Raw genomic sequence first — 21,707 nt, 5'->3', positions numbered from 1 at the left:
GGGTGACAAGAGCGAAACTCCGTCTCAAACAAACAAACAAAAAAGATTAGTTTTTTTTTGTTTTTTGTTTTTGAGATGGAGTCTGGCTCTGTCGCCCAGGCTGGAGTGCAGTGGCCGGATCTCAGCTCACTGCAAGCTCCGCCCTCCGGGTTTACGCCATTCTCCTGCCTCAGCCTCCCGAGTAGCTGGGACTACAGGCGCCCACCACCTCGCCCGGCTAGTTTTTTTGTATTTTTTAGTAGAGACGGGGTTTCACCGTGTTAGCCAGGATGGTCTCGATCTCCTGACCTCGTGATCCGCCCGTCTCGGCCTCCCAAAGTGCTGGGATTACAGGCTTGAGCCACCGCGCCCGGCCAAAAGATTAGTTTTTAATGCAGATCTTTCAGAGAACTCATGATAGGTACTTATATATCCAGTTATTCTTTATAAATATCCAGGTTTATATTATTATTATTTTTTTTTTTGAGACAGAGTTTCGCTCTTGTTGCCCAGGCTGGAGTGCAATGGTGCAACTTCAACTCACCGCAACCTCCGCCTCACTGCACCCTCCACCTCCCAGATTCAAGTGATTCTCCTGCCTCAGCCTCCTGAGTAGCTGGGACTTCAGGCATGCACCACAATGCCCGGCTAATTTTGGTTTTTTTTTGGTAGAAATGGGGTTTCTTCATGCTGGCCAGTCTGATCTTAAACTCTCGACCTCAGGTGATCCGCCCACACTGGCCTCCCAAAGTGCTGGGATTACAGGCGTGAGCCACTGCACCTGGCCTATATTAGTTTTTAAGCTTCCTAATTCAGATCCTTGCCAGTGGGTAAAATATTTTCCAGGAAACCATTAGATAGCTATTCAGGTTACCTTGGGAGCTGAATGCTACTCTCTTGAATGCTAAAACATTGTCTTTTTCTGATTTGGCAGATACAAATGGATTATATTGAGAAGCTTATGACATTGGTTGTCAGTAAACCCTTTTTAGTGGGATTTCAGGCATGTGGTAGGAGAATAGACTCTACCCTTCAAGCCTACTTTAGAACTAGAAGGATCAAGCTGGTTATAACTGTCATATATTTGTTCATGCTTTGGGGGTCCAATTGAAGGCATTTGTTTAAAGTGCCATCATGAAATCCATCTTCAGCTACTTGCATTTTTTTTTTCTGATCTTGTGATTTCTCTGAAAATTAAAGTAGCATGAAATCACATAATAGAATAAATAAATGAAAGTTTAAAAAGATTAATATTATTGTAAAACTTCTTCAGGCTATATAGAAAATGGAAGCTACAAAAGCTTTGTAAGTTTTTCCTTTCATATCAGCAATGTGTGGTTTCATTTTACTTGCTTGATTTTGTTGCCAATTTATATGTAATCCTTTGAACATAGAATTGATTTGTATCCAAAATTGTCTGATGTAACAGCTGTTATATCAACAAGAAATTCTGATTTTTCTTCTTCAATATGATTCATACTTCATTCTAGACATGAAAATAAACTGTATGTTCCTAGTTCAGCACAAATGACAAGAAGGAAATTCCAAAAGGCTAAGCCAAATTTGGGAAGAGCACACAGTAAGAAAGAGGAACCAATTTTAGAAAAAAGCACAACAGATCAGAGCAAGGAAGGCAAGCCAGAAGATCATTTGCTGCAGAAAGGAGCTTCCAACACCCAGCTCCTTCTAAAAGTAAGTTTGGGCAAAAAAAAAAAAAAAAAATTTCTCAATGAGGTCTATTTTGTCAAGATCATGAAGAGCATGAGTAAAATATAGTTTTGACTTCCTTCCATACTGTAACCATTTTCATGAAAAGTGACTTTCTAGTGTTACAAAAGATGAGCAACCAATTGTTTGTAATATATGTGTAAACTTGGAGATTTAGGCCAAACTAACAAACCAAATTAACATAGAGATTGTTTCTGTAGTAATAACTGTTTAATTTCTTCTTAAATCTAAGGAAAAAGCTGAGCTTCTGACATCTATGGAGGTTTCAGCGAGAAAAGATTGTGTAGGTTCCAACGAGTGTGCTTTGGCAAAAATAGATGCTGAATTAGAAGAAGCTGGACCATCAAGAAGGGTTGGAGAGGAAACTGTAGGAGATAATTCACTATCTTCAGTTGTTGAAGAGCAATATCTCAATAAACTAACAAGGTAACATTTTATTTAACAAAATGTTTCACAATAGGAAATAAAAATCACTTAACTTTTACCTTAACTTACTGGTAGAACGAAATTTTTGGGTGTTGAGTCTGTTAGACATGGGTAGAAACATGACCAAAGAGTAGTAATTAAGGTAAGTAATTAAGGTGCTCATTTGAATGGAGTCACAAACAAAATGAAGAATACCCTACTTCTATAGTTTTCTTTTTTTTTCTTTTTTTTTTTTTTTTGAGACGGAGTCTCACGCTGTTGCCCAGGCTGGAGTGCAGTGGCGCGATCTCGGCCCACTGCAAGCTCCGCCTCCCGGGTTCCCGCCATTCTCCTGCCTCAGCCTCCTGAGTAGCTGGGACTACAGGCGCCCGCCACCGCGCCCGGCTAATTTTTTTGTATTTTTAGTAGAGACGGGGTTTCACTGTGGTCTCGATCTCCTGACCTTGTGATCCGCCCGCCTCGGCCTCCCAAAGTGCTGGGATTACAGGCTTGAGCCACCGCGCCCGGCCTATAGTTTTCAAAGAAAATGGAAAGAAACTTAAGTTCTAGAAACCAACGCTGCTCTAATGGATTTCTGCTGCCTCCTTTTTCTTTTAACCTATCTGTTTACCCAGTAGGATAAACTAATACCACCTTTTGATCTCATATTCTGTATTTGTTGGTCCTGTGTGTGTGTTTTGTTTTTTTTGTTTTTTGTTTTTTGTTTTTTTTTTTTTGAGACAATTTCATTCTTCTCGTGCAGGCTGGAGTACAATTGTGTGATCTTGACTCACTGCAATCTCCACCTCCCTGGTACAAGTAATTCTCCTGCCTCAGCCTCCTGAGTAGCTGAGATTGCAGGCGTGCACCACCATGCCCAGCTAATTTTTGTATTTTTAGTAGAGATCGGGTTTCACCATGTTGGCCAGGCTTGTCTTGAACTCTTGACCTCAAGTGATCTGCCTGCCTCATCCTCCCAAAGTGCTGGGATTACCGGGGTGAGCTACTGCTCCCAGCTGGTTCTGTGTCTTTTATCCCTTTTTCTTCTAATAATTATCAGTTTTGTGTTTATTTTATCTTCACTTTCTTATTACAGGAAAGAATGGCCCAGAATTAAAAACTTAGTATGAAAAATTTGTAGGTAGATAACTAAGAATTAACTCTGAATGAGAAACTAGTAGTTAATTCCTTTTTTATTTTCACAGCATAAGATTTTAAAAGAATGGGTGGTGGGCATTTTCATTTTAATGACTGGAACCGGAGTTTCACTCTAAAAGTTTGGTTTTCATTGAAATTATCCTTGCATGCATATGACCTTGTTGTTTTGATTAAACGTCTAGCTGTCCACAACCGTTAAAAGAATCAAATTACTCTAAAATTGCTCTGGATGGGAAAACAACTATCTCTTCTGCATCTGAGTATGAGAGAAATCGTGGTGAAAGGAGAAGTCACAGAAAGATCAAACCAAATGTCACCAGAGGTCGTGGATCAAAACGAGTTCGGGGTAAGACCTCTAAGAAGGAACCTAGAGCTTCCAAGGCCATACTGGTGACTCTTCGGGCTTCCCAGGAAGAAGAAGATGATGCTGATGATTTTGAGTCTGACTATGAAGAAGAAAGCTGTCATCTTGCTCCTGAAGAAGTAAACAAAGCTCCAGTATTTGTACCTGTTGGTCTCAGATCTCCTGAACCTGTTTCTGCTCAGATAGAGGAAACAATGGAAGAGGTTTGGTTTTTTTTTTTTTTAATCCTTGGTACTTTTATCTTACTTGGTTTTTACCTCTTGTTTCTTTTAGGGGATCGTTATTTCTTCTCTTAGTGATTATTAGGATTTGAAGAGTTCTTTCTCTAAATAACCTCTACCAAATATAATTTGGGGCTTTGTATAACCTTTTGTGATTGCTCAGACCCTATGGCGCAGGCCCAGCAAGGGAGTCAGTATAACAACAATGAGAGAAATCTGCTTACACTTGTACCTAGAAGCTGCTTAGTCTACTTTCTGATTAATCTTTCAAACATTTTGGCAGGTGTTTTCTGGTTGATAGAGAAGCGAGAAGGGACTTACTTGTTTTCTTTTTTAAAAAAAAATTGGGCCAGGCGTGGTGGCTCACGCCTGTAATCCCAGCACTTTGAGAGGCCAAGGTGGATGGATCACCTGAAGTCAGGAGTTTGAGACCAGCCTGACCAAGGTGAAACTCTGTCTCTGCTAAAATACAAAAATTAGCTAGGCATGGTGACAGGTGCCTGTAGTCCCAGCTGCTGGGGAAGCTGAGACAGGAGAATTACTTGAACCCTGGGAGGCGAAGAGTGCAGAGAGCCAAGATCGCGCCACTGCACTCCAGCCTGGGCGACAGAGCGAGACTCCATCTCAAAAAAAATAAAAAAAAATAAAAATTTAAAAAGTGCTAAAATACATGTAACCTAAAATTTACTATCTCTGTCTCTCTGTTTTTTTTTTTTTTTTTGAGACAGGATCTCACTCTGTCACCCAGGCTGGAGTGCAGTGGTGGGATCTCAGCTCACTGCAACCTCCACCTCCCAGGTTTAAGTAGTTCTCCTGCCTCAGCCTCCTGTAGCTGGGACTAACAGGTGTGCACCACCACGCCTGACTAATTTTTGTATTTTTGGTAGAGACAGGGTTTTATCATGTTGACCAGGGTGGTCTTGAACTCTTGAACAACTCAAGCAGTCCACCAGCCTTGGCCTCCCAAATTGCTGGGGTTACAGGCGTGAGCCACCGTGACCAGCCATCTTACTCATTTTTAAGTGTATGGTTCAGTGGCATTAAGAACTTTCACATGTACATGTTGTCATGCTACCATCACTACCATCCATCCACAGAACTCTTTTTTAAAATAAATTAATTTAGAGATGGGGTTTTGCTACATTGCCCAGTCTGGTCTCAAACTCCTGAGCTCGGCTTTCCAAAGTGCTGGGATCACAGGCATGAGCTACTGTGTTCTTTTTTAAGATGATTAAGACATCCTGCAATGAGTGGTTGTCCCCTAGCCTGGCAAAAAACCAAGATACAAGATACAAACACTCAACACCTGTCCCTCGAGCCCTATCCCTGTCCTGTCTGGCCTGGTCACTCCCAAGGTCTGCCTTGCACCCCTGGCAAACTCTTTTTATTTTGTTAAAACTGAAATTCTATACCCATTAAACAATAACTCTCCATTCCTCCCCCTAACCTTTTGGCAACCACTTTTTTACATCTTGGCTCTGTAATTTGACTCCTCGTATAAATGGAATCATACAGTACTTTTTTGTGTGACCATTTTATTTCATTTAGCATAGTGTTTTCATAGTTCATATATGTTGTAGCTTATGTCAGAGTGTTCTTCATTTTCAAGGTTGAATAATATTCCATTGTGTGCATGTATCACATTTTGTTTATTCCTTTATTATCAATGGACACTTGGGTTGCTTCCACCTTTTGGCTGTTAGAAATAATGCTGGTATGAACATAGTTGTATAAATACCTCTTTGAATCTCTGCTTTTACTTTTTGGGGGATATACCCAGAAGTGGAATTGCTGGATTGTATGTAAATTCTTTTTTTTTTTTTTTTTTTGAGATGGAGTCTCTGTCACTTAGACTGGAGTAGAGTACAGTGGTGCGATCTTGGCTTACTGTAACCTCCATCTCCCAGGTTCAAGCAATTCTCCTGCCTCAGCCTCCCAAGTAGCTGGGATTACAGGCGCCTGCCACCACATCCAGCTAATTTTTTTGTATTTTTAGTAGAGGTGGGGTTTCACCGTGTTGGCCAGGCTGGTCTCAAACTCCTGACCTCAAATGATCCACCTACCTGGGCCTCCCAAAGTGCTGGGATTACAGGTGTGAGCCACTGCACCCAGCCTGGATCGTATGTTAATTCTATACTTAACTTTTCAAGCAACCTTTATACTGTTTTTCACAGGGTTATATCATTTTACATCCCTATCAACAGCGTACATCCTCACGGGTAGTAGCCATGTTGTAACTTTTGATAGTAACCATCCTAAGGGTTGTGAACTAGAGGAACATATTGAACGTATTTAGCTTCGTTACACTTTTGCCTCTTAGTCTGCCATTCCAACTTTGTAACTTCAGAGTTTTCTGTTCTGCCTCAATTTTCAGTCACTTCTTTGGCTTACTGAGGAGCTTATCTGAGTCAGTTTTGGGTAAGCATTCATGATAGTTTCTGAGTCATTTGAAATGAATCAGAGTTAACTAAGATAGTGGCAACAATAAAAGAAACAATAAGAAACATTAAACAATTCAAGTAATGTTTAAGATAATTAAAGTAAACTTTAAATGTTAATGTAATTCCATTAAGAATTAACAGATTATCTGAATCTGTAAAGTCATATATGAAGGGAAGTCAAAACCTACTTTTATTTACTTTTATTCAGTGTTAATAATAAACTGGTAAATGTTTTAGAGTAAATGAACTAATAAAATGGTTGAAGCTAATTTAAATGATGCAAAATGAGGTTGTTTCTTACAATTCAAAGTAAAGATAGTGAATATGAGCATTATGTGAAACAAGAAAATGCAGAAGGAAGGGTAATTTTGTGGAAAGACATCTGGTTAATGCTGCATGAGAGTTCATTTAGCTATCTATTTTGCATTTTTCTTTCTTTAAGTGAAGCCAAATTGCTAGTGAAACTATGATCAGTAATTAATTTCTGAAAATTAGATTCCAGACTGTATCCCTGAATTAATACAGGCTATCTTTTTAAATAGCAGTAATCATAGTAATTGAACAAGGCTTTCCTTAAATTCTATTCCTTGTGGCCAGCCTACTAAACAAGGAAATATATATGTTAGAAAAAATATATATGTTAGAAAAAATTTTCTTTAAAAAGTATTGAGGCTGGGCACAGTGGCTTACGCCTGTAATCCCAGCACTTTGAGAGGTTGAGGCGGGCAGATCACGAGGCCAGGAGTTCGAGACCAGCCTGGCCAACATGGTGAAACCCCATCTCTACTAAAAATACAAAAATTAGCTGGGCGTGGTGGTGGGCTCCCATAATCCCAGCTACTCGGGAGACTGAGGCAGGAGAATCACTTGAAACCAGAAGGCAAAGGTTGTGGTGAGCCAAGATAGGACCACTGTACTCCAGCCTGGGCGAAAAAGCGAAACTCTGTCTCAAAAAAAAAAAAAAAAAAAAAAAAAAAAACATTGAAAGGCCAGGCATTGGCGGCTCACGTCTGTAATCCCAGTGATTTGGGAGGCTGAGATGGGAGGATCAGTTGAGGCCAGGAGTTCAAGACCAGCCTATACAACATAACAAGACCCTGTGTCTGCATTCAATCAATAAATTAGCGAGGTGTGTTGGTGCATATTTATAATCCCAGCTACTCAGAAGGCTGAGTGGGGAGGATTGCTGGAGCCCAGGAGTTTGAGGTTACAGTGAGCTACAATCATGCCACTGCATTGTAGCCTGGACAACAGGAGGAGACAAAAGCATTGAAACACAATGGAACGTTTTTCTGCCCTAAAGGGACATAAAGTGTTGATATGTGTTACAACATGGATGAATTTTGGGAACCTTCTACCAAGGGAAAGAAACTAGTTACAAAGTGTCACATATTATGTGATTCCATTCATATGAAATGTCCAAAATAAGGAAATCCACAGAGACAGAAAGTAGATTAGTAGTGGCTTAGGGATTGGGAGATAGGGAAGAGAGGTAGGTTAAGGGAGAGATAGCTAGTGGGTATAAGGTTTATTTTTGAAGTGATGAAAATGTTCCACATTTGAATGTGGTAATGATTGCACATATCTGTGACTATCCCAAAATATGTTGAATTATACACCTTAAGTGGGTGAATTGTATGTTATGTGAATTACAAGTCTTCTTTAAAATTACGAAACTGTATGATGCTTAAAAAACCAACTTTTACTTTATAGAACATTCTCTTTTCCCATCCAGTCCCAACTCTTTAAGAAGAATTTTTTCTTCTCAAATCACCTGAACTTTAACATTTTTTGTTGTGTGTGTTTATTTTTTTCTTTTCTTTTCTTTTCGTTTCTTTATTTTTATTTTTTTTTGAGACAGGGTCTCACTCCGTTGCCCAGGGTCTCACTCCATTGCCCAGGCTGAAGTGCAGTGGTATGATTTCAGCTTGCTACAACCTCTGCCTCCCATGATTTCAGCTTGCTACAAGCAATCCTCCCACCTCGCCACCTGAGTAGCTGGGACTACAGGTGCATACCACCACACCCGGCTAATTTTTTTTTTGTATTTTCAATAGAGACGGGGTTTCACCATGTTGCCTAGGCTGGTCTCAAACTCCTGAGCTCAAGCAATCTGCCTGCCTCGGCCTCCCAAATGCTGAGATTACAGGCGTGAGCTACCGTGCCCGGCCTATTGTTTTTAAATTCATTTTTTTAGAGACAAGATCTTGCGGTATTGTCCAGGCTGGCCTCAAATTCCTGGGCTCAAGCGCCCCTTCCACCTCAGCCTCCGAGTACTTAGAACTACAGGCATGTGCCCCTGCGCTCACTTGAATTTTTTAGTTCATCCCAGTGCTATCAGATATTGTCAAAGATTTTTCTCCAAATTTTGTATCTGAGGAAACAGATGTGGTACATACAAATGTAATTATAACAGATAAGTCGGGGCACAGGGGCTCATGGCCACAGTCCCAGCACTTTGGGAAGCCAAGGTGGGCAGATCACTTGAGTGCAGGAGTTTGAGACCAGCCTAGGCAACACGGTGAAACCTCATCTTTACAAAAAATACAAAAATAAGCTAGGCATGGCGGTACATTCCTGTAGTCCCAGCTACTTGGGGGGCTGAGGCAGGAGGATTGCTTGAGCGTGAGAGGTTGAGGCTGTAGTGAGCCCTGATAGTGCCACTGCATCCCAGCTTGGGCGATAGAGTGAGACCTAGTCTCAAAAAAAATAAGATATGTCTTGAAGGCAGATTCTCAGACTTGACTCTTTACTCACAGTTTCTACTCAGCCATACAATATTTTATACTCTTTTTTTCTGTTAATAAGAGAATAGGCCCAGGCGTAGTGGCTGTCATCGCACCACTGCAGCTGGGGTGACATGAGTGAGACTCTGCCTCAGAATAACAAAAGAAAAACAAACAAAAAAGATAATAAGAACCAGACTGTATTGTATATATTCTAGTAGATAAATACTTTTTTAGTGCTCAGATTACAGGGCTCTTTAAGTAATAGGACTCAAATGGAGAGTAAATGTGAGTGAACTTCTTATTTTACATGGCTGTTGCCCTGGGTATCAAGAATCACGCAGGGTTTGGGGTTTTGGAAGAAGGGAGTTGGGGTGGGGGCAGTGGTATGATAAATATTTTATTTATATATTTATTTATTTTTGAGAACGAAGTGTTACTCTGTTGCCCAGGCTGGGGTGCAGCGGTGTAATCTCGGTTCACTGCAACCTCCACCTCCCAGGTTCAAGTGATTCTCCTGCCTCAGCCTCCCCAGTAGCTAGGACTACAGGCAGGCACCACCATGCCTGGCTAATTTTTGTATTTTTATTGGAGATGGGGCTTCACTGTGTTGGCCAGGCTGGTCTTGAACTCCTGACCTCAGGTGATCCACCTGCCTCGGCCTCCCAGAGTGCTGGGATTACAGGCGTGAGCCACTGCACCCGGTCGGATAAATATTTTTAAGGACTTTCAACTCATTATAGATTGCATTTATGACAGTATATAATTAGTTGATTACATGTCTACTTTTCTGTTGGATTGTGAGTTCACTGAGGATAGGGACCAAACTTGTCTCATTTGACTTTATATCCCTGTACCCCTAGCCCTCTATAAATGTTAACAGACTGAACACTCTCTAAATGTTAACAGACTGAACAGAGAAATTAGGGGAAAGTAAAGAGAAAGTGAAGAAAATGGAAAATGAAATGCCAGACACTAAGAAGATGAGTCTTAGAAAGTTTGCTTACTGGTTGTAATAGTCACAGCCCCCTCAAAAAATTTAAATATTTTACTTCTGCAAAGTTGCTGTCAGTCAATAAAATAATTACTGCAGCGGCGCGATCTTGGCTCACTGCAAGCTCTGCCTCCTGGGTTCACGCCATTTTCCTGCCTCAGCCTCCCTAGTAGCTGGGACTACAGGCGCCCACCACCATACCTGGCTAATTTTTTGTATTTTTAATAGAGATGGGATTTCACCATGTTAGTCAGGATGGTCTCAATCTCCCGACCTTGTGATCCGCCTGCCTCGGCCTCCCAAAGTACTGGGATTACAGGCGTGAGCCACTGTGCCTGGCCATTCCGTTTCATTTTTTAAGTTATATATGAATGTGGATTATTTCTTTATTTTAGCATTTCATCTTACTTATTCATGTGGAAGATGAGGTTTTGTTTTGCTGTTTTTAATATGCCAAAATGAAATGATAAAACTTTATTTTGACAGCTTGAAATAACCGTGAATGTCCCAGATGTAGGATGCATAGCTGTTGTTGAACATGAGCTCCCTAACACAGATGTGACTACTGAAGAAATGAAACAAGAAGAAAATTTGAATGCATCATCATTTGTAAGCATCCATTTTAATATGTTTTGGCCTTTTATTCTTTGTTTACTTTGAAAAGACTGGCGGTTCATTTTGATAGCTTTAGGTTTACAAACACTTCTTAGCTAATTTCTCTCTGTAAGGGGCTGTTAGTCTGAATAGTAAAAACTAGTGAAAGCATTGATTTTGTTTGTTTTTGGGCAGAGCTCTTAATATCCTCATAGACTTTTACATTAACATTCAGTTGCATTAAATTTATACTAAGTATAAACAAGTTAAAATATATTTTGTTGCATTTTATTTGGCACTCTTCCATTATTGATATTTATTTGCCTTTGCAAGTGGAGGCTTGAAATTGTAACTTTTTAAAAACAACTTTATTGACATATAATTCACACACCATATGATTTACCCATTATTTAAAATGTACAAGTAAGTGATTTCTAGTATCGTGCAAACATTATCACAGTCAATTTTAGGACATTTTCATCACCTCAAAAAGAAACCTTTTTAGCGGTCACTACTCATTTCCTCCCAACCCTCCCCAGCCTAGGGAACCAATAATTTGTCTTTTGTCTGTATAGATTTGCCTGTTCTAGACATTTCCTAGACATGAAATTATAAAATCTGGTCATTTGTGTCTGGCTTCTTTCACTTAATGTAACATTTTTACTGTTCATCTACGTTGCAGCATTGTAGTGATACTTCCTTACTTTTTGTAGCCTAATAATATTCCATATGGATATGGTACATTTTGTTTATCTATTCATCCATTCATGAACATTTGGATTATTTTTATTTTTTGTCTGTTATACATAATGCTGCTGTAAACATTCACGTAGAAGTGTTTGTGTGGATATATGTTTTTATTTCTCTTGGGTATATTTCTAGGAATGTAATTGCTGGGTCTTATGGTAACTCAATGTTTCATCATTTGAGGAACTGCCAAACTGTTTTCCAAAGTAGCTATACCATTTTACATTCCCACCAGCAGTTTATGAGGGTTTCTGTTCTTCCATGTCCTTGCCAGCACCTGTTATTTCACTTTTTGGTTTTTTTGTTCTTTTTTTTTTTTTTAATTTATTTTTAGATGGCCTTGCATTGTCACTCAAACTAGAGTGCAGTAACACAATTGTAGCACACTACAACCTTGACCTTCTGAGTGTAAATGATTCTCTCCACTCAGCATTCTAAGTAGCTGTGACTACAGGTGTGTGCCACTATGCCCAGCTAATTTTTTTTTTTTTTTTTTGGTAGAGGTGGGGTCTTGCTGTGTTGCTCAGGCTGGTCTCATACTCCTGTCCTCAAGTGATACTTTTCCCTCAGCCTTCCAAAGGGTTGGGATTACAGGCATGAGCCACTGTGCCTGGCTTGACTTTTTGGATCTAGTTGTCCTAGTGTGTGTGAAGTGGTGTCTCACTGTGGTTTTGATTTGTATTTCCTTGGTGACTAATGATGTCAGGCACATTTTATGTTCCTATTGGCCATTTGTGTATCATCTTTGAGAAATGTGTGTTCAAATATTTTGTCCGTTTTTCTTTTATTGTGCTATTTGTCTCTTTATTATTGAGTTGTAAGGAGTCTTTATATATTCTAGATAAAAGTCCCTTATCAGGTATATGATTTGCAAATATTTCCTCCCTTACTGTGGGTTGTCTTTTCACTTTCTTGATGATTTCCTTTAAAGCAAAAAGTTTTAAATTTTGATGTTCAATTAATCTATTTTTTCTTTTGTTGATCATGCTTCTGTTGTCAGATCTGAGTCCTTTGTCAAACCGAAGGCCATGAAGATTTACCCATTTTTCTTCTAAAAGAGATTTTTGCTTTTACATTTAAGTCTTTGATCCATGTTGAGTTAATTTTTGTACATGGATAACCTCATTATCCAACTTATTTCTTTTGCATATGGCTATCCATTTGTCGTATCACCATTTATTCGAAAAGACTGTTCTTTCCGCATTGAGTAGTCTTGACACTCTTAACAAAAATCAGCTGACCATAGCTGTATGGGTTTATTTCTGAATTCTGAATTCTGTTGCATAGATCTATATGTCTATTCTTATGCTAGTGATGCTATATTGATCACTGTTACTTTGTAGTAAGTTTTTTTGTTTGTTTATTTGTTTTTTTGGTGTTGAGACGGAGTGTGGTCTGTCACCCAGGCTGGATGCACTCCAGGTGGCGTGATCTCAGCTCACTGCAAGCTCCACCTCCTGGGTTCATGCCATTCTCCTGCCTCAGCATCCCAAGTAGCTGGGACTACAGGCGCCCGCCACCATGCCCAGCTAATTTTTTTGTATTTTTAGTAGAGACAGGGTTTCACTGTGTTAGCCATGATGGTCTTGATCTCCTGACCTTGTGATCCACCTGCCTCGGCCTCCCAAAGTGCTGGGATTACAGGCATGAGCCACCGTGCCTGGCCGCTTTGTAATAAGTTTTTGAATTGGGAAGTGTGAGTTTTACTTTATTGTTTTTCGGAATGGTTTTGGCTATTGTGGGTCCCTTTCAATTTCATATGTATTTTATTTTTATTATGTTACATTTTTTTGGTACAGACAGGGCCCCACAGTGTTGCCCAGGCAGGTTTCAAACTCCTGGCCTCAAGTGATTCTCCCATCTCAGCTTCTGTAAGTGCTGAAATTTCAGACATGAGCCACTATCCCTGGCCCCATATGAATTTTGCCTCATATGAATTTTAAAATCAACTTGTCAGTTTCTGCAAAGCAGTCAGCTAGGAATCTTAGTGGGATTGCATTGCATCTGGAGATCAGTTTAAGGGATAATGCAATCTAAACAGTGTTGAGATTCTTGATCCAAGAATATGAGATCTTTCCCCATTTATTTAACTCTTCTTTACTTTTTTTTTTTTTTTTAATTTTTATTTTTAAGACAAGAGTCTTGCTCTGTCACCCGGGCTGGAATGCAGTGGTGCAATCTCGACTCACTGTAACCTCCACCTCCTGGGTTCAAGCAATTCTTGCCTCAGCCTCCTGAGTAGCTTAGATTACAGGCATTTGTCACTACACCCAACTATTTTTTTGTATTTTTATTAGAAATGGGGTTTCACTATATTAGCCAGACTGGTTCCCTGGCCTCAAGTGATTTGCCTGCTTTAGCCTTCCAAAGTACTCATGCGTGAGCCACCACACCTGGCTGATTTAGATCTTTTACTTTCAACAATGTTTTGTAGTTTTTAGCATATAAAGTTTGCACTTCTTTGTTAAATTTATTTCCAAGTATGTTATTTTTGTCACTATTGTGAATGGGATTGTTTTCTTTGTTTTTTTTTGGAGACGGAGTTTCCCTCTTATTGCCCAGGCTGGAGTGCAGTGGTGCCATCTTGGCTCTCCACAACCTCTGCCTCCCTGGTTCAAGTGATTCTCCTGCCTCAGCCTCCCGACTAGCTGAGATTACAGGCATATGCCACCACACCCTGCTAATTTTGTATTTTTAGTAGAGATGGGGTTTCTCCATGTTGGTCAGGCTAGTCTCAAAGTCCTGATCTCAGGTGATCCACCCACCCCAGCCTCCCAAAGTGCTGGGATTACAGGCATAAGCTGCTGTGCCCAGCCTGGGATTGTTTTCTTAATTTCATTTTTGGATTGTTCGTTGAAAGTGTGTAGAAATAAAAATGATTTTTGTATATTAGCTTTATATCCTGCAACAACTTTGGTAGATTCCTTAGGATTTTCTATATGTCAAATCATGTCATCTGCAAATAAAGATAGTTTTACCTCGTTCTGTATTAGTTTCCTAGGATCACTATAACAAAGTACAGATGCTCCTCAACTTATGAGGAGATTACATCCTGATAAATCTATCATAAAATAACCATATATATATATATATATATATATATATATATATATATATATATATATATTTTTTTTTTTTTTTAAAAGACAGAGTCTCACTCTGTTGCCCAGGCTGGAGTGCAGTGGTGCCATCTTGGAGACTCGCTACACCCTCCGCCTCCCAGTTTCAAGTGATTCTCCTGCCTCAGCCTCCAGAGTAGCTGGGATTACAAGTGCCTGCCACCACACCCAGCTAATTTTTGTATTTTTAGTAGAGATGAGGTTTTACCATGTTGGTCAGGCTGGTCTCGAACTTCTGACCTCAGGTAATCTTCCCACCTTGGCCTCCCAAAATGCTGAGATTACAGGTGTGAACCACCGTGCCCAGCCTAAAATAAAAAATTTAAGTCGGGTACTCTTTGAACTACCAAGTTGGTAGCTTTTACCCACAAAAAGTTCTCCAGGCACTTACAGAGATAAGAAAAACAAAACAAAACAAAACAAATTTATTCTCTCACAGCTTTAGAGTCTAGAAGTCTAAAATCAAGGTGTCACCAGTGTTGGTTCCTTCTGGAGGCTCTGAGAAAGAACCATCCCATGCCTTTCTCCTGCCTTCTGGTGGTAGCCAGCAGTCCTTATCATTTCTCAGCATGCAGCAGCATATTTCCACCTTCTGCCTCTATTACCACATGGCATTTTCCCTTTCTGTATGTGTATCCTGTCATCTTATAAGGAAAGGACACCAGTAATATTGGATTAGGACCAACTCTGATCTAGTATGACCTCATCTAAATTTGATTGTATCTACAAATACCGTATTTTTAAATAATGTCGTGTTCACATTATTTGGGATTAAGACTTTGACGTATCTTTCTAGGGGACACAATTCAACCTTTGATACTTTCTTACCTGAATGCCTTTTATTTCTTTTTCTTGCCTAATTGCCCTGGCTGGAACCTATAGTTCAATGTTTAATAGAAGCGAGAGTGGGCATTTTGGTCTTATTCCTGATCTTAGGGGGCAAGTATCCAGTCTTTCATCATTTATTTTTTCATAATTGAGATTTTGTTGGTTGTGTTAAGGATCAGTACACAATTCTTCACATTTATACTGAAAATCTAAAAAGCCATGTATTGTAATTATTTTTAAAAGTTACTCCAGTGACTTTCCAGCTTAAAATTTGGAGGAAAGTTTTCATTAAAAGGCTATCAAGTGCTAGTATCCTTACATATTGATAAACTGTTACATACTTCCACAGTTTGCAATTAAATAGCATATATACTACATACTTAAATTTTCAGTCTTTCACAGCACATTAACGAAGTTATTAGGAAAACAGGACTACCACAACCAAAGATTTATAGAGTGCACACAATTCTGACAGGGATTCCAAATTATTGGGATTACAGCCATGACCAAGGAATGGTTTTCTTTAGGAAGCAATTCTACTAAAAAACAACATGGGCCCAGGCACGATGGCTCATGCCTGTAATCCTAGTAATTTGGAAGGTGGGAGGATCGCATGGTAGTTCAAGGTCAGTCTGGGCAACAGAGGGAGACCCTGTCTCTACAAATACGTTTTTTAAAAGTTGGCTAGGCATGTTGGCATGCACCTCTGGTCCCGGCTACTCTGGAGGCTGAGGCAGGAGGATCGCCTAGGCCCAGGAGGGTGAGGTTGCAGTGAGCTGTCGTTGCCACCACTGCACCCCAGTCTGGGCATCAGAGCAAGACTCTGTCTCAAACAAAACAGAACCAGGTTGGGCGCATTGACTCACGCCTGTAATTGCAGCACTTTGGGAGGCTGAGGTGGGCAGATCACGAGGTCAGGAGTTTGAGACCAGCCTGGGCAACATGGTGAAACCCCATCTCTACTAAAAATACAAAAAATCAGCCGGGCATGGTGGCGCACGCCTGTAATCCCAGCTACTTGGGAGGCTGAGGCAGGAGAATCGCTTGAACCCAGGAGGTGAAGGTTGCAGTGAGTGGAGATTGCGCCATTGCACTCTAGCCTAGGCAACTGAGCAAGACTCTGTCTCAAAAACAAAACAAACAAACTAGCAAACTAAAGAACCAGAACCAAACCATGGGAATAAAAGTAACTAAAAAATTTCAAGACATCAGATGCAGGACTGTGACTCCATATTAATAGTTAATATAGTGGAAGGGTAAGCTGATACCTAAGACAGTCAAAGCCTCCCGTAATTCAATATTCCACACTGTTTTCTGGTTGTACCAAAAAATAAACAACTGGCAAATGATTTTTACCCTTAAAAGCATTTACACTTAAAAAATGGGATGTGGTGGGATTCCTTTCTTCTTAAAAATGTTTCTAGAGTTACTAAAAAACTTGCATTTATGAAATAGTTGATAAAAATATTCCTCTGGAATGTACAAGAAGGGAGACAAGGACTATTGGTAAGACATGGTATATGATATTAATCAGACTTGGCTTTTTCTCTCCGGCTTCATCAGAGGCTGGACTTTCCTTGGTTTTTGTTTCTCTGTTTTCTGTAGGTAAATGTGATTTCTTGCTTAGCCACTTTGGTCTCTTTTCCCTTTGTTCCCCTTTTTTCTCTTGTTTGCACTTTTTTGTTTGGAGATTTATCCTTTCCTGCTGCCTTTTTTGGCTTTGTTTCCACTTATGCAGGAGCGGGTTTAGCTGACAGTCATACCAATCTCATGTTGGGCTCTTTCCTTCACTGCTCTTCTGCTGAGCTGATCTTTCTCTTGGGCATCTTGCGGCTGGGAGTGTGCGTGTTGGTGCCTGTGAGCCGCACCATGCTGAGAGCCTTCTCAAAGCTGGGCTGCCTGGCTGCTACCACTTCTCCTATCCTGTCTTATCATTAAGTGTAATGTTACTATGGGTTTTTCATAAATGTCCTTTACCAGGCTAAAGATGTTACTTTCCATTCCTAGTTTGTTGAATGTTTCTTTCATTAAAGGGTGTTGGAATTTGTCATGCTTTTTCTGCATTTATAGAGATGATCATGTGAATTTTGTTTTTTATTGTATTGATTTTTGGATGTTAAACCAACCTCGCTTCCCCAGGAAATATTCTAGGGTCATAATGTCTAATTTTTATACATTGTTGGATTTGGCTTGCTAGTATTTTATTGGTGATTTTTGTGTCCATATTCATAATAAATATTGGTCTGTACTTTTCTTGTGATGTCAGGAGCTGAAGTCCTACTCCCCTAGGGAAAAATGCTCTCCAGGTGGGACCTTGGGGACCGGGGGCCTTGTATTTTTGGGTGCAGCAGTTTGAGGTGGAGTCTCTGCCATGCTGAGCTGGGAGGAAGGAGAGAGAGAGCAGTTTTGGTTCACATAGACTCTCACCTTTGTTAGCAAATTTTCAGATTTTCTTGAACAGATATTTCTTCGTTTGCTTTTTGTCGCTAGGATCATTTTCAGAGGCTGTTAAATGTTTTGTTTTTAAAATCGGTTTCACTGAGGAGTGGGTCAGTGAAGCTTCTCAAGCTGTCGCTCTGGACATTGGTTCTGTAACTTCTTAATTTATTAAAATGCGTTTAAGTTTTAAGCTACGTAGGATTATAAAAATTTTGCAATACCCTTCAGGCCTTGGTTTCCATTGGTAAAAATTGGCAGCAGATATGACTAGAGTTGAAGGATTATGAAAATGAAGAAGTAAAGTAAGAATGGTAGACATACATAACAATATGATAAGAATTAAAATTTGCACATAATACAATATAAAGATAAAATCAGGAGCAAGAGACACAAAAATTTTGCCTTTAAATTATTTCTGTTCTTGCTGGTGAAATTTTGTGAATAATTATAAATTAAGACAAACCAGTTTATGCTATTGTAACTCAAAGTATGGAAAGACCTCTAAAAATGTAGTGCGTGTTGAGAAACAGAACATGTTTGGAGAAATATTTAAGATATTACTTATTTTTTTCATTTTTAGGAAATGACCACAGGTGAACATATCCAAGATGAACCAGGTAACTGTTATCAAGGAAACTGCTAAGACTACCTTGATTAACACTAGTACAATGATTTAATAGTGGGGATAATAAATGAATCAGTTTGCTGGAGAGTTTAACAAAAAGATTCAGCTATTGAATGTGTTATCTCTGTGAGAAATGTGGATTCTTAGAATGTTATTTTAGAAGGTGAATTAAAAGTTAAATGTTTAAGAAATATTTGAGCGTTTCCTCTGGATCTGTACAAATGGGAGAGCATTTTCCTTGAAGATATTATTTAATGGGAGAGAGGCATGGTCAGTGAGTCAAAACCAACAGTGATGATTTATTTATCTGTAACATATAACCTGAACAAAAGACTACCCTATTAAGGGATTAATGGTTAAGAGGATATTGGAATCTGCTACTAGGAGATAAACACCTCAATTAAAAATATTTTTTAAGTGAACAGATTTCCAGATTCATTCTTTTGTTTTAATGTTGATATATTTCCTCACAAGGTACCAGTGATGGAAGCACTGAAGCTGCAATAACTCTACTTACAATGGGAGATCTAGTATTGCAGTCAGAGATCAGTACTGAACAGGGTGATGGTAAGAATGAAAGCTAAGTCCTACCAAAAATAGAAACTTTTAAAACCTAACTTTTAAGAAATTATACCCACATTTGGCCGGGCGCGGTGGCTCAAGCCTGTAATCCCAGCACTTTGGGAGGCCGAGACGGGCGGATCATGAGGTCAGGAGATCGAGACCATCCTGGCTAACACAGTGAAACCCCGTCTCTACTAAAAATACAAAAACTTAGCCGGGCGAGGTGGCAGGCGCCTGTAGTCCCAGCTACTCGGGAGGCTGAGGTAGGAGAATGGCGTGAACCCGGGAGGCGGAGCTTGCAGTGAGCTGAGATCCGGCCACTGCACTCCAGTCTGGGTGACAGAGTGAGACTCCGTCTCAAAAAAAAAAAAAAAAAAAAGAGAAATTATACCCACATTTGAGTAATAACCCTTTTACATTTGAAGTTGTCTCCATTTTGTTGTTCTTCCATAAAATGTGATATGTATATATTGATCTATCCACTATTTGACTACTGTTTAGGTATAGTGACAGCCAATTCAAGATCGTACACTTGGTTTATTAAGAATAATTTGTATTCAAGCCGGGCATGGTGGCTCACACCTGTAATCCCAGCACTTTGGGAGGCCAAGGCGGGTGGATCAGGAGGTCAGGAGATCAAGACCATCCTGGCTAACACTGTGAAACCCCATCTCTACTAAAAATACAAAAAATTAGCCGGTCATGGTGGCGGACGCCTATAGTCCCAGCTACTTGGGAGGCTGAGGCAGGAGAATGGCGTGAACCTGGAACCTGGGAGGTGGAGCTTGCAGTGAGCCGAGATTGCACCACTGCACTCCAGCCTGGGCAACAGAGCGAGACTGTGTCTCAAAAAACAAACAAACAAACAAACAAATAATAAATAAATAAATAAATAAATAAAAAGAATAATTCGTATTCATGGAATAGTTGCTCTAGTGAATACTGCCATTACCATCATGAATGTCATTGGTTAACTGAGCTCATTGATCACTGATCACTTTATACATGTGTCTTTAGCCAAGGAGTTGCTGCTTGGGATGGTATTCACAATTAGATGACAAATACGGTACAGAGAGACAATAGCACTCATTGAAATAATTTAGTTTAAACTGTTCTCAGTTTGGACAGAGCCAAAAGATTTATCAACCAAGATTTTTAATTTATTAGACAGAAATCACAGACAGGTGATAAATCTTTACTATCTAACTATCTTTTAAGTGCATGAAATGAGTAATTATACTATTCCTGGTAATTATTTTGCTTGGTTATGAGTACTCTACCGTTCATTTTATTTACTTATTTATTTATTTGAGACGGAGTTTGATTATGAGTAGCCTACCATTCATCTTTATTTATTTATTTATTTGAAGCAGAGTCTCACTCTTGTCCCCCAGGCTGGAGTGCAATGGCGCAATCTCGGCTCGCTGCAACCTCTGCTGCCCAGGTTCAAGCAACTCTCCTGCCTCAGCCTCTCAAGTAGTTGGGATTACAGGCACCTGCCACCATGCCCAGCTAATTTTTGTGTTTTTAGTGGAGTTGGGGTTTCACTTGGCCAGGCTAGTCTCGAACTCCAGACCTCAGGTGATCCATCTGCCTTGGCCTCCCAAAGTGCTGGGATTACAGGCATGAGCCACTGCGCTAGCCTCCATTCATTTTAAGTAATAGACTTTTGGGCCGGATGCGGCAGCTCAAGCCTATTGTCCCAGCACTTTGGGAGGCCAAGGCTGGTGAATGCTTGACTTCAGGAGTGGAACTCTGTCTCTATAAAAAATACAAAAAATTAGACAGGCATGGTGGTGTACGCCTGTAGTGCTAGCTGCTTGGGAAGCTGAGGTGAGAGGATCGCTTGAGCTCAGGAGGTCAAGACTGCAGTGAGCTGAGATCGTGCCACTGCACTCCAGCCTGGGTGACAAAGTGAGACCCTGTCTCCAAAGTAGATAGGTAAAAACGTATTAGACTTTTAGGCTTGGAACCATATATTTATCAGGAAAGTCTCTGGTTTGTGTTCTGTATAGGGCTCCTTTCTTAGTGGCAGAGTATTGCAGTAGAGCCTGTCAGAAACATATAGAACATAAAGTACACATAGAACATAAAGGTTTTAAAAATCTTAAATGCTGGCAGTGCCGTCTATCTTGAAATCCATCTGAGATTATATAATTACTCAAAATAACAAAAGGACTCATTTTTACTAATAATTGCATAAAATTTCAGTCTATAAGGATTATTAAGCTCACAATAGGTCAAATCCCTGGCATGAAATAGGGAGATCATAAATTTAAATTTATAGCCAACAAGAGCAAACTTTATTTATTTTTTAAATCTTTTTCTATTGCTGCCACACAAATGAAGCAAACTTTAATAATACAGAATTTTACAGTTACTAAATGTTGAAGAATTTATTTTGAGCATCTAATTTGGTCCATTTTAATTTTTTTTTTTTTTTCTTCAGTAGGGGTATGTATACTTCCTCATGTACATTCAAAGGATAAAAGCCATATTCCTTTTAGCCTAGATAATGTAAATCACAAAATTGTTCATGAATGTCAGGAGCTTTCTTCACCTGTCATTACTACATCTCCTGCATCATTTGAAGAAAACAAGATTGTATTGGAGGAGCAAAGTTCCAGAGAAGAAATAAGTTTAATGGAGAAAGTAAAGGAGAATGCTACACCAACCAGGTTTATTTTAGTATTCAATTAATAAATATTACTAAAACCACCATCAAATTAGTTAATAGCTTTGAGTAATGCTTGTAAATGTAAAGTAGGCAATGCT

General features: G+C 39.6%; 1 protein-coding gene across 7 annotated transcripts in view; it reads left to right on the top strand.

Moving 5' to 3' along the window:
* The window catches only part of LOC105475183 (BDP1 general transcription factor IIIB subunit), a 115,178-nt gene that overhangs the window by 70,943 nt on the left and 22,528 nt on the right, over window positions 1-21,707 (top strand). For all 7 annotated transcript variants that reach the window (XR_011624935.1, XR_011624937.1, XR_011624936.1 and 4 more), the window contains exons 23-29: window positions 1,470-1,671; window positions 1,940-2,133; window positions 3,453-3,837; window positions 10,503-10,625; window positions 18,324-18,360; window positions 18,843-18,935; window positions 21,382-21,610. Coding sequence is in view for 3 of the 7 variants with exons in the window: in XM_071098832.1 (XP_070954933.1) it covers window positions 1,470-1,671; window positions 1,940-2,133; window positions 3,453-3,837; window positions 10,503-10,625; window positions 18,324-18,360; window positions 18,843-18,935; window positions 21,382-21,610 (1,263 nt within the window). In the remaining 4 variants the exon portion in view is untranslated. The remainder of the gene's footprint in view (window positions 1-1,469; window positions 1,672-1,939; window positions 2,134-3,452; window positions 3,838-10,502; window positions 10,626-18,323; window positions 18,361-18,842; window positions 18,936-21,381; window positions 21,611-21,707) is intronic.

The sequence above is a fragment of the Macaca nemestrina genome, chromosome 6 (assembly GCF_043159975.1).
Source record: "Macaca nemestrina isolate mMacNem1 chromosome 6, mMacNem.hap1, whole genome shotgun sequence".
Taxonomy (NCBI): Eukaryota; Metazoa; Chordata; class Mammalia; order Primates; family Cercopithecidae; genus Macaca; species Macaca nemestrina.
This window is presented reverse-complemented; position numbering and strand designations above follow the sequence as displayed.